The following is a 14198-nucleotide window of genomic DNA, read 5'->3' on the forward strand; positions in this document are numbered from 1 at the left end:
CTCTGTCCTCATACACCGGTCAAAACTGAAATTACCAAATAATTCTTCTCCACCCAAGGTGTTAACTAATGCACCGTAATTGTTCAGTGGCTACTTTTCTCTTGGTAAGGGTAGAAGAGACTCTTTAGCTATGGTAAGCAGCTCTTCTAGGACATTCCAAAACCAAACCATTGTTCTCTAGTTTTGGGTAGTACCATAGCCTCTGTACCATGGTCTTCCACTATCTTGGGTTAGAGTTCTCTTGCTTGGGCACACTATTCCCCCTAATTTCTTTTCCTCTTATTTTGTTAAAGTTTATAAAGTTTATATAGGAGATATCTATTTTAATGTTGTTACTCTTCTTAAAATAATTCAATTTCCTTTTTTTCCTTTCCTCACTGGGCTCTTTTCCCTGTTGGAGCCCTAGGGCTTATATCATTTTGCTTTTCCAACTAGGGTTGTAGCTTAGCAAATAATAATAATAATAATAATAATAATAATAATAATAATAATAATAATAATAATAATAATAATATACCGAGTGAATTGTGGAATGGTTTCGAACGAACATGATAAAATAAATGTGAAGGTCCTGTAGAGAGTAGGGTTTTTCCTGCTGTATAGGATCCGAAAAACATCCTTAAAAGTAAAGTAACCAAAACCTCTTACACCTTTAAGGATAAATACCAAACAGGAGAACGAAATAGCTCGCATGATGAGGCCAACTTCCTTCGTTACAAATGCTATACTAATAATTGGATACTATAGTCCATTTCTTTTAGCGAGGCAGATTTGCACCGACTCGCAACGGTGCCCTTTTAGCTGGAAAAAGTTTCCTGATCGCTGATTGGTTGGACAAGATAATTCTAACCAATCAGCGATCAGGAAGCTTTTCCGAGCTAAAAGGGCACCCCTGCGAGTCGGTGCAAATATGCCTCGATAAAAGAAATGGACTATTGATCTCCATTCTTCCAAAGGTTTACTGAAAAACTATAAAAAAATAGTCACTTTATTTAAAGTAGTTAGTCTTGTTATTTCTGTATTTTGACGAGACCTTTAAATTTTTTTTATCTCTTTTTTAAAATTTAAAACGTGGCAAGGGTTGCTGTGACCTGATAGGTAACGTCTCTACCTGGTGTTTGCCAGTCGGGGGTTCAAGTCCCGCTCAGACTCGTTAGTGCCATTAGTGACTGCAACCTTACCATCCTTGTGAGCTAAGTTTGGGGGGTTTGGGGGAGCCTATAGGTCTATCTGCTGAGTCATCAGCAGCCACTGCCTGGCCCTCCCTGGTCCTGGCTTGGGTGAAGAGGAGGCTTGGGTGCTGAACATAGAGTATATGGTCAGTCTCTAGGGTAATGTCCTAATTGCTAGGGCAATGTCACTGTCCCTTGCCTAGTCTCTAGGGTATTGTCCTGATTGCTAGGGCAATATCACTGTCCCCTGCCTCTGCCATTCATGAGCGACCTTTAAACCTTTAAAACATTTAAGGGAATCTTTGTACCCTATATCATAAGCCTACAACTAACATTACTAACTGAACATATCTGCCTCGGTGTAGCTAATTTGCTTCTTGGGGCAACGAGAGGCCCATATGATTTCAAGACAATGTGGCTAGGCCTATATCGTTCATTCGTTCATCTATTCAAGAAAAAAGTTCATGGTGAAGCAAATCCTTTAGACCAACGTAGGTTGGGTAAGGATGAAATTATGTTCTAAGTAAAGCCTTTCTAGTGTTATGTTAATACAGATATATACTTCTTATGTTACAATAATACGTATGAAATTTAAATACCATAAGTCCTTTTATAGTTTATATATGAAATATCTGTTTTAATGTTTTTTTTTAAATATTTTATTCTAAATGTTCATTACTTCTTATATCGTTTATTTATTTCCTTATTTCCTTTCCTCGCTGGGGTATTTTTCCCTGTTGGAGCCCTTGGGCTCATAGCATCTTGCTTTTCCGACTAGGGTTGTAGCTTAGCTAATAATAATAATAATAATAATAATAATAATAATAATAATAATAATAATAATAATAATAATAATAATAAAGTATGTTTTAAAACGTCTCGCTATTAGCTCTGACAAGTAGCTTCGAAGCATAACCTTAACCTCACTCTAAGGACACAAGCTTCATATGCTGTTTATAAATCTAAGAATACTTGAAAAATTCACACCACAGTAAAATAAAATAAAAATAAAATTAAAAATCTAGTGGATAAGGGTAAACAGGTACCATAAAAAACTTGACCCATTGTATGAAGGCTATAAAACGATGGTATAGATCACTGCAGACAAAATAAAAGCACCTTTGGAGTAACCCTATGAAGGCTATAGCGTAGTCCACTTACAAGCAGTTGATGCATATTCGAGTCCTTATACCCGCATTTCTTACATTCTTAGATTATTTCATATCACCACTGTCGACTGACGGGGAGGAGGAAGGGGGGAGGAGGAAGGGGGAAGGGTGAAGGGGGAAGGGTGAAGGGGGAAGGGTGAAGGGGGAAGGGGGGAGGGGAAGTGGAGGGGGGAGGAGGAAGTGTAGAGGAAAGGAGGAGAAGGAAAGAGGAAGAATGGGAGGGGGCGTGGGAGAAGGGGAAGGAAGGAGAAGGGAATGGAAGGGGAAGGGGGAAGGGGATGGAAGGGGGGGAAGGGGAAGGGGAAAGGAGAAGGGGAGGAGGAAGAAGAAGGGGAGGAGGAAGAAGAAGGGGAGGAGGAAGAAGAAGGGGAGGAGGAAGAAGAGGGGAGGGGAGGGGGTAGGAGAAGGGGAGGGGAAGGGGGAAGAAGGGGAGGGGGAAGAAGGGGAGGAGGAAGAAGAAGGGGCAGGGTGGGGGGAGAAGAGGGGGATGGAGGGGAAGAAGGGGAGGGGGAGGGGAGGAGGAGGGGGGAAGGAGAGGGGGAGGGGGTTAGAAGGAGAAATCAAGGGGGAGGGAGAATGAAGGAGAAGACGGGGAGGGGAAAGATGTGTAAGGAGTCGGGGAGGGGGAAGATGGAAAGGGATAGGGCGAAAGGGTGGTGGTAATATTGGGTGCTGATGGGTGGTTGGTATCAAGGAGGTCAGATGTTTAGTCCTAAAATAGCAGAGCCTTTTTTTGGGTGGCTTTGAAGAATCAGTGTCGAATACCGGATATATAATTCGTAAAATACTTAATTTGTATGTTACATAAAGCAACATTAGGAAAAAAAATTAGACTAACATTTAATTTGTATGCCCCAGAAAGCAAAAATTTTTTAAAAAATGAGACTAACATTTAATTTGATTGCCACATAAAGCAACATTTTAAAAAAATGAGACTAACATTCAATTTGTATGTCACATAAGGCAACATTTTTAAAAATGAGACTAACATTTAATTTGTATGCCCCATAAAGCAACATTTTAAAAATATGACACTAACATTTAATTTGTATGCCACATAAAGCAACATTTTTTTAAAAAATGAGACTAACATTTAATTTGTATGACACTAAGGCAACATTTTTAAAAATGAGACTAACATTTAATTAGTGTAACAAATCAACATTAAAAATTGAGACTAACATTTAATTTGTATGTCACATAAAGCAACATTTAAAAAAAAATACACTAACAATTAATTTGTATGTCACATAAAGCAACATTTAAAAAAAAAATGAGACTACCATTTAATTTGTATGCCACATAAAGCAACATTTAAAAAAAAATTAGACTAACATTCAATTTGTAAGTCACATAAAGCAACATTTTTAAAAATGAGGCTAACATTTAATTTGTATGACACTAATGCAACATTTTTAAAAATGAGACTAACATTTAATTTGTCACAAATCAACATTAAAAAAAAAAAATGAGACTAACATTATATTTGTATGCCACATAAAGCAACATTAAAAAAATGAGACTAACATTTAATTTGTATGCCACATAAAGCAACATTAAACATTAGAATATCTGATGAATATTACCAATCAGGTTGACGACTCCAACGAGAGAGAGAGAGAGAGAGAGAGAGAGAGAGAGAGAGAGAGAGAGAGAGAGAGAGAGAGTTTAAACCAAACCTATAAGCAAACAACAATAGCTGAGGGTACAATACACCATAGTAACATTTTGTTCAGAATATAAATTTATTGGAAAATATATTCCTATCAAAACCTAATAGATATTTAACGAGAGAGTGGAGATATCCCTTCAGACTAATAAGAGAAACAGCATTTCGGCAAATTCAGACAAGCATTAGCTATACGTTATAGTCTGCATATATGAATACTCGTGAAATAATCTAACAATCTTTCGTTTAAAAAATAAAAAATTACGTATACATACATAAATATTCGTGAAATAATCTATTCTATAGCTTTTTTAAAAAATTAATTTCCGTATATGTATACACTAATGCTCGTGAAATAACCTAAAATTCTATCGTCTTTTCAAACAATTTTAATTTAAGTCTATATATATTATGCTCGTGAAATATAATCTAACATTTCATCGTTTTTTAAACAAATTCTTCACCTATACATACATAAATGCTCGTGAAATAATTTAACATTTTATCCTATTTTAAAACAAATTACGTCTACATAAATAAATGCTCGTAAAATAACCTAACATGCTATCGTTTTTAAAAATTCAATTTACGTCTATATACATAAATGCTCATGAAATAATCTAACATTCTATCGTTTTTAAAAATTCAATTTACGTCTACATACATAAATGATCGTAAAATAATCTAACATTCTACATTTCTTTTTTTAAACAAATTTGAATTCAAATATACCAAAATTGCTTACTTGTTATATTAACTAAATCACTATATCCAAGTATTGTAACTAGGTTTAAAAAAAGAAGCAAATGGCTAGGGTAACCGTCTAGATTAGGCCCTGATACTACGTTAGGTAAGGTTAGGCTTAGGCCCTGATACTACGTTAGGTAAGGTTAGGCTTAGGCCCTGATACTACGTTAGGTAAGGTTAGGCGGTTTCATTGTAGTGTATTACAGGGCAATGTAACCTAGGAAAACAACTACTTTTTCTTATGGAAAAAATTACGCCCTCATCGAAAATGACACTCGTTCCCGTCGCAAATGAATAGTTTCAGAAATATATATACATCTATATCCTCCGATAATGGGGGACCCCAGTGGGAACTCGGGGTTTTGGGTGGGGAAATCATACTGGGGAATCGATATATAATCGTAAAACAAGCCTTTTCTTCTCTATACATTACCTTCTTGAAATTATAATAATCGGAGGAAAATACAAAACAGTATATCTGGATAAACTTTGGAGGCGCCGTTGCAAAGATTGCGTCATGAAAAAATACAGTAACCAGTGCTGCCAACGTCCGATGTACTGAGGTTTGTGACCTGTCATACTACTAGGCTAGGTTAGGTGGGTTTGTTAGGTTCTGTGCCCTTTTTGTAATTCATATATATTAAGTAAAACTTATATGGAGAAATCATTTAAAATACGTATGGAAATATCTATCATTGCTATCGTTAGTAATGTCAGTGTGCCGTTGGTAACTCTGTGTACCATACGTCAACGTTGGTAACACTGTGTATTATTGGTAACGTTGCCAATGTTATCGTCCGCAATACATTCGTAAGAGAAGTGACACCATTGAACAAATGCTTATATTTAAATATTTTAACAACATATATGACATCAGTGATTATATTAACCCTTTTAACAGAAAATATATGTTTTCCTATAGGAAATAACGTGATTTAATTGGTTTTCACCTTCATTTCATCCGTAATAACAGCAACCAATTCGGCAACTTAAAGTTAGCAGAATTGGTTGATCTGTTTGTTTCCGATTGAAATGAACATCAAATTCGGTTAAATCACGTTATTTACTATAGGAAAACATATATTTTCTGTTCGAAATCTTAGCCTGTAATACAATACAAAATTACCGGTTAGGCTTATGCCCTGATACTACGTTAGGTAAGGTTAGGCTCCATTCTATATTTCACTAATTATCATATTATTTAACATGAAAATCCCATTCTCTTCTGTTGATATAAATGTTTCTACAGAAAAATTAACGTCTCAAAAAGTATAGATTTCCTCTAAAAGTCTCAAAGACAAATTTTCGAAATAAAACGACTAAAATCACTTTTAAATAGGCTACTAACTCGCCGCTTTGAAAACTTCACCTAGCTTTCTGATATGAAAAGATGATAAACTAAATGTTAAATACATATCACAGCTAATACAACTATTTCATAAATTTGGGGAGAACATAAATATAACTGCTGATACAAATATTTCATAAATTCTGAGAATATCTTATAAATTGTGTATTTTACCGGAGGAGCACAGGCGAAACCAAACTACGAACCTTACAATGGCGTTTAAACAGTATTCAAAATATCTATCCCTGCAATTGTTTCCACAACATCTATAACATCAAAGATTACATTTAAACATTACCTTTACTCAAACTCAAAACCGGTAATCCATGAATCCTTGAACATTATTTGCACTATGCTTTAAAGCTTTCACCACAAACACAAAAACAATGAAACACATATCCTTCTTCTTTCCTCGGTGTGTAGGACATCGCGTCAGGATGGGAAGTAACCAAGTTTGAGTTGCCAGTTTGCGTTTTTATATATTTCTCAATTATTTCTTGGTTAATTAAGTTTTTTTAATCATTCTTATTCCTGAAAAATGTATGTAGTATTTTATATTTTTTCATCACCATATAGGAAGTTGATTTGAGCCTTTATAAAATCAATACAAGTAAATTAAAGGATAAAGGTAAACATCTGAGTTGCCAGTTTGCGTTTAAATATATTTCTCAATTATTTCTTGGTTAATTCAGCTTTCGTAATAATTTTTATTCCTGAAAAAATGTACGTAGTACTTTATCTTTCTTTTTCATCATATAGGAAGTTGATTATTTATAAAGTCAATAAAAACAAAATAAAGGATAAAGGTAAACATCTGAGTTGCCAGTTTGCGTTTTCATATATTTCTCAGTCATTTCTTGGTTACTTCAGCTCTCAGTAATCAACCTTATTCCTAATAAATGTACGTAGTATTTTATCTTTTTTTCTTCTTCACCATATATGAAGTTGATTTGAACCTTTACAAAGTCAAGGCAACTAAAATAAAGGAAAATAAAAGAACAATATACATCCATGAATAACTTTAATAAAACTATATTGTTTATGTATATACTATGTACAAGACTGGCTGCCAGTACTTCCTTTTGATATTCTTCTGGAATATTCATAATATCCAAATATACTTCTGAATGGAAAAATATTTATTTAAATACATCTTAAATGGCAAATGCGGAAGTGACGACATCTTAATGGAAGATTACAATAGGAACATGATCATGTTATTAGACTTCGTTTATTGAAAACAAATTTTAAAAAAACATGATATTCTTAAAAAGGCAATTAACATCATTGTCACCATCATTATTAAGTACAAAGAATCCTTTTTTTTCCATTCGTGCTCGAACAAAAATATTCATTTATCTATTCTAAATTTAAAGAGGATAATCTATTTTATAACTAGAAATTTTCTGTATACAAAGTAATTTTGAGTCTTAATTTCTGTTCCACCAATACGAAAACATATCAATCAAGCAACATATTATATATAAATTATCCTCTTTTTAATAATAGACGAACTTCGACTTTCCATGGCATTACTTACATGAATATGGCATCTTTTTTTTATCACATAACGACAAGCTAGACGCTAAAAAGAGGAAGGAATACTTTCAAACATTTGATTAAGAGAAGATTTAGTCTCGCCACAACAAATGCGAAACCACAAGTCGTGTTCAAGCCACATATTTAAAAATAGATGATCCTCTTTTCAACATTAGACAGAAGTCGACTTACATCGAAAAACCTGAAATGTGGGTGTGAGAAACAAGACGTGGGGTAGACAGTAATATCTTCAAGTTCAAGGACAACACGATTCTAAAATCTGGCTGAGGAAAAAAACCGTTAAAAATCCATATTTGTCTCCTTAGTTAAAGATTAGTAGCCCAGGGCACCACATACGTTTCTCAACACATTGGTAAAACTACATATACATGAAACGTAACATACAAAAAAAAAAAAAAAAAAAGGAAAAGAGTTCAGAATTAATGTGATTTTGTCTTTTGTCCGAAACCTTATTATGAATGAGTTAGCTTGGTGGGTGAGCCAACTTATAAACAAACTCTGATTCAATTGGTTTAACCAACACAATGCAACGCGGATGTTATTATAAATTTTGATTTACTACATATGTCATGACAAGCGAGAACTTCATATAAAATTTTTTTAAATTGGTGGTTTTATATTTTGATAATCAAAGCCATTTTTTTTACTGGAATTACTTTTCTATAGTGAAGCATAGAAAACCTTCGTATATATATATATATATATATATATATACATATATATATATATATATATATATATATATATATATATACACACACATATATATGTATGTATATATATATATATATATATATATATATATATATATATACACCTATATACACATGTATATTTATGTGTATATACAGTATATATACACACACACACACACACACACACACACTATATATATATATATATATATATATATATATATTATATGCCTATGCAGGGAAGGCAAGATTAGCAGTGACGCCACTATTCAATTAAGTATTAGTTTGTACCTTATACGCATTGCAATAAAAAAATGTAAACTATAGAACATCAACCAATGAAGAAAAAGTTATTAAATACACTTTACAAAATACTTATGACATTACTGATGCGAAAGAGACATTAAAAAACAATTTGCTCAGTTCATTATAAATAAACTAACTCACTTTATCATAATATATATAAAAAGTTATAATTTAAGTTCTGCAGTGATCATTATAGAAGGCTTCAAGATGGTCGTAAGGACTTTAATACAAGATGATTTTTCGTCACATTTGAAGAGGTATTTAGGGAAATTTAAATGAAAATAAATTAAAAAGTAAGTACTAGTGAAGGGAAGATTGTAAATAATATACTTTTAGGGAAAATCATCTTAGGTTGCACGTGAATAAATGAGAAATTTAATAAGATTATTAGAATTTTAGTGAACATTTTTAGATTTTTGTGGAAAAAGTTTAGAATTTTAAGAATTTTTTCAGAATTTTAGAGGGAAAATGTTTAGAATTTGGGGGTAAAAGTTTAGAATTTTAAGGATTTTTTCAGAATTTTAGGGGAAAATGTTTAGAATTTTAAGAATTTTTTCATAATTTTAGGGGAAAATGTTTAGAATTTTAAGAACTTTTTCAGAATTTTAGGGGAAAATGTTTAGAATTTTGTGGAAAAAGTTTAGAATTTTAAGGATTTTTTCAGAATTTTAGGGGAAAATGTTAGAATTCTAGGGGAAATACTAGAATTTTTGGGGGATAATTTAAAGTTTTAAGGGAGAACATTAAATAACATTCAAATAAGGGAAACAGAGCCTTCCAGTAAGTAACTAATGCCTCACAAAACATGTATATATTAAAAGCCCCATTTAATACTAATTACAATATGCACTGTGTCTTAAACCAAGATCTCTCAGTTGAGAAGACAGAACTTATAGCTGAGAGTAACTGCACTATTTTATACATCAGCATTTTGAGGTAGTTGGTGATTGAGGAAGTTTCAATGCATTACAAACCCATGAATCATATTGGAAGTTTATTCCAGTTGGCACCCAATACATGATAATTACCACTCATCGTCAGGCTAAAAACTTATGGATGTTATCAATGAAACTCATCATTCTCTTCACTAATTTCTCGAACTCATCACTATTTTCACTAATTTCTCCCTGCTCCTTCTTACAGGGTACTGGATCCAACTAAATTACAGTAGAAAGGTTTCGCTTACTTAAATATTACAGCACCATAGTTCTTTTGAAAGACTCCGTTTCGTAGGCCACAAAGACAACGAAGCTGATACAGAGAAAAACAGTTCACTTTGGTTTAATCTCTTCTTACGAGAAGTCAGTTAAGGCCAGGCAACACTGATTTGTTTTTCCAATCCCACTTTTCCTACTCTATTCTACTTGAAGTCACTTTTTATCTTTATACACTTCATGACCACTCTTTGGAAGAGGCGGGAAGCCTTACCACTCATAGCCTTTCAGTTCAATTCTCCTTTTCATCTATTCACTCCACACGACATAGCAACTTCAATCGTAGGCAAGTGAATCCTCAATTTTCCAACACCTGATTCAACTATCAATTGCCATTATCCAATGTACTCTTCTTGTTCCTAAGCAATCGACTAATTTTCAGTACTTTCACAATATCCTTTGAATTGCAACCCTCACTTTTCAATATTTGACTATCTTTTCCTGGTTGCATCTTTCCTACACTCAATACGATATTTCTAATGTTTGGAAATTTTGTACACTCTAGACACCTGTGTAGCTTCCACCTTCTTCGGTTCCTTCTTTGACATTTCCTTCACTTTTGAAAAAGAAAACATATTAAGGCAGCTGTGTTCTATACTCCAAGAAACGTCTTTCACCACCCTCACTACACCTGAGTCTCTGAACCGCATTTGTGTCTGGAGGAGTGCCCGCCCAAGTGATGCTTCTGTGGCGGAGGAGGATACCGCTGTACGTAGCCGTGCACGTCCACCAGCCCATCCGGACGCGGGCGCGGCTGCGGCACGTAATGGACCGGAGGGTGTTTGTGCATGCCGACGTTGTTCTGGACGAGGTGCGGTGCCTGAAGGTACGGCGGCAGCGGCTGCTTTCCGGCCGTGAATCTCTTGAAGAACCTCTTCCAGGAGTTGAGGACGCGCCCGTTGATGAGGAAGAGGCCTCCCATGATGCCCACGGCCATCGACATGAAGATCTTCAGCATAAACACTTCCATGTTGGGCCGGACTGTTGGGTCCCTGAGCCAGTGTTCGCGTTCCACGTACTCATAGAAGGTGGCACCGACCTGCGGGTAAACAATAGAAGGGCTTGAGTGGTTTGGTATATAGAGACGCCAAGAGTTAATTCAAAGAATAGCTAAATGGCTTATGTACATGAAATGCAGAATATCATTAAAGATTAGGTAAATGGATTACATCCATGAAATGTTGTTACTGCTCTTAAAATATTCTACTTTAATTATCCATTACTTCTCTTGTAGTTTATTTCCTTATTTCCTTTCCTCACTGGGCTATTTTTTTCCCTTCTGGAACCCTTGGGCTTATAGCATCCTGCTTTTACAACTAGGATTGTAGCTTAGCTACTACTGCTACTATTACTACTACTACTACTACTACTATAGTTCCTTTCCTCACTGGGCTATTTTTTTTCCCCTTCTGGAACCCTTGGGCTTATAGCATCCTGTTTTTACAACTAGGATTGTAGCTTAGCTACTACTACTACTACTACTACTACTACTACTACTACTACTAATAATAATAATAATAATCCCCATTCATCCTCCTTGACCTCACCTGACACGTCGCCGGAACCATATAGAGTACAGCGACCACCCCTACTCGGGCCGCCGTGACATCCACCTTGTCCGTCTTCATGCCCTGGTCCCGTAGCCGGCCGCGGGCCCGCCAGAGGCAGGCGAAGACCACGAGGACCAGCGTGGCTCCTGTCACCAGGTAGAGGAACTGTGGCACTAGGACGAATCTCACCAGAGTCTCCGTGTTCTGCTGACCGGCGTAACACGTCCCTGTTTGGGAAGAAGCGATTGGTTAATAAAACGAGAAGAATTGACAGATGTAAATATGAATCAATAATAAAAATTCCTTTTAAAAGTAAAATGGAATTGATGTAAGTAAGGGAATGGGAACAAATGTAATAAATATAAATATGTCTATAATAGGATAAATAGTATAGAAGCATAAATGAGTTACACAATAATAAAAATAATAATAATAATAATAATAATAATAATAATAATAAGAAGAAGAAGAAGAAGAAGAAAAGTGGTTCCGTTGGCATAAGATGTTAGTTAAGTGACTGGTAGCAAGACAAGTGGATTACATCTTTTTATATATATATATATATATATATATATTTACATATATATATATATATATATATATATATATATATATATATATATATATATGTGTGTGTGTGTGTGTGTATACAGAGAGAGAGAGAGAGAGAGAGAGAGAGAGAGAGAGAGAAAATGGTTCCCAGTCAAAGCAAGGAAGAATATCGTCGATGAGACATCTTTTATTTTGATGACCTTTTCACACTTTCCCACACCTGAATGCCACTCCACCACAGTCAAGAGACCACCAAGTACGTACTTCACGACTCGATGAAGTCAACAAAGGCACAATGGGTTCTCAGGGACACTCCCCTATAGAACGACCTTTCTAGAGAGAAGAGAGAGAGAGAGAGAGAGAGAGAGAGAGAGAGAGAGAGATTTTGGATGTCTTACAAAGACTTTTTAGTCCATCCGGGGAGACTCCATTTGCTACTTGGTAGAACGATTTGGTTTGAACGTTTAAAGAGTTTTTATGATCTTGTCTGTTTACTACATCCGCTGGATGTCTGTTCCATGAGAGAGAGAGAGAGAGAGAGAGAGAGAGAATTTTCCATTATATACCAATGCAAAATTGCTCTTCCTTCCCCGTTTGGAGAGAGAGAGAGAGAGAGAGAGAGAGAGAGAGAGAGAATTTTCCATTATATACCAATGCAAAATTGCTCTTCCTTCCCCGTTTGGAGAGAGAGAGAGAGAGAGAGAGAGAGAGAGAGAGAATTTTCCACTTTACAACAATGCAAAATTGAGTCATCTTACATCCACCCCACCACATTAGTCCGTAAATATCAATGACATCCTATCGACACCAGATCTCTCGAAATCCTCTCCATCAGTATCCTTCCATCCTAATCAACTTCGGACATACACCATCATCATCATCATCAATTCCCTTCATTTACTTTTAAAGAAATCTCTCACCTGTCAATCACCCATAATAAAACTTCATCACCGCCAGACGTCACGAGAAACGTGTCCCATGTCAGGAGAAACGCGTCACATGTCGGGAGAAACGCGTCACATGTTACGAGAAACGTGTCCCATGTCAGGAGAAACGCGTCACATGTTACGAGAAACGCGTCACATGTCAGGAGAAACCCGTCACGTTACGAGAAACGTGTCCCATGTCAGGAGAAACGCGTCACATGTTACGAGAAACGCGTCACATGTTACGAGAAATGTGTCCCATGTCAGGAGAAACGCGTCACATGTCAGGAGAAACGCGTCACATGTTACGAGAAACGCGTCACATGTCAGGAGAAACGCGTCACATGTTACGAGAAACGTGTCCCATGTCAGTAGAAACGCGTCACATGTCAGGAGAAACGCGTCACATGTTACGAGAAACGTGTCCCATGTCAGGAGAAACGCGTCACATGTCAGGAGAAACACGTCACATGTTACGAGAAACGCGTCCCATGTCAGGAGAAACGCGTCACATGTTACGAGAAACGTGTCCCATGTCAGGAGAAACGCGTCACGTTACGAGAAACGCGTCCCATGTAACGAGAAACGCGTCACATGTCACAAGAAACGCGTCCCATGTTACGAGAAATGTGTCCCATGTCAGGAGAAACGTGTCCCATGTCAGGAGAAACGCGCCCCATGTTACGAGAAACGCGTCACGTTACGAGAAACGTGTCCCATGTCAGGAAAAACGCGTCACACGTAACGAGAAACGCATCACAAGCTGTCATGGATGTAACGACTCGTGATGAATATTAATGGCGTCTTGGAAATTCGCCGATGACTGGCTAATTTCACTCCATCGGAAACTGACACTTGCCAGATAGGTTAGTCTAAAAATCCCCAAAACTCATGATAAAAAAATCCCCAAAATCCCCAAAACAACCCAAAAATATATCATAATCTAATCATGTAGGCTTTGCTAACATAGAAATCAATAACTATACCTCATATAAGCGCAAGTAAACTAATTTCAATAATATAAAGGTTTACTCAGCTTTGTTTCTTCTTCATACAAAATTCTACAGAATATCCCCATCAGACACCCAAAATCCCCAAATCTAGGGATAAATCCCCACAACTGGCAACACAGACTAGGGTTGCCACGTTGGCCTTTTTCGGGCCAAAATACCTCCAAACTTGGCCTTTTTCGCGCTAGATACCTAAATTTGGCCTTTTTTAAGTTGGTTAGCCTTAAATGCTATATTTTCGACCTTTTTCTACTCATTTTTTGGCCTTTTAAAGCTTCCG

The 14198-nt window shown here is 35.9% G+C and overlaps 1 protein-coding gene across 1 annotated transcript; it reads right to left on the bottom strand.

Moving 5' to 3' along the window:
- Positions 1-9225: 9225 nt before the first annotated feature.
- LOC137615107 (frizzled-5-like) lies at positions 9226-12756 on the bottom strand. Its single transcript, XM_068344738.1, has 3 exons — positions 12741-12756; positions 11428-11657; positions 9226-10919 (listed from the first exon to the last, which is right to left on the bottom strand). The coding sequence occupies exons 1-3, from the start codon at positions 12754-12756 to the stop codon at positions 10506-10508; spliced, it is 660 nt and encodes a 219-aa protein (XP_068200839.1). The 3' UTR covers positions 9226-10505.
- Between the last annotated feature and the right edge of the window lie 1442 nt (positions 12757-14198).

Source organism: Palaemon carinicauda, chromosome 21 (genome assembly GCF_036898095.1).
Source record: "Palaemon carinicauda isolate YSFRI2023 chromosome 21, ASM3689809v2, whole genome shotgun sequence".
Taxonomy (NCBI): Eukaryota; Metazoa; Arthropoda; class Malacostraca; order Decapoda; family Palaemonidae; genus Palaemon; species Palaemon carinicauda.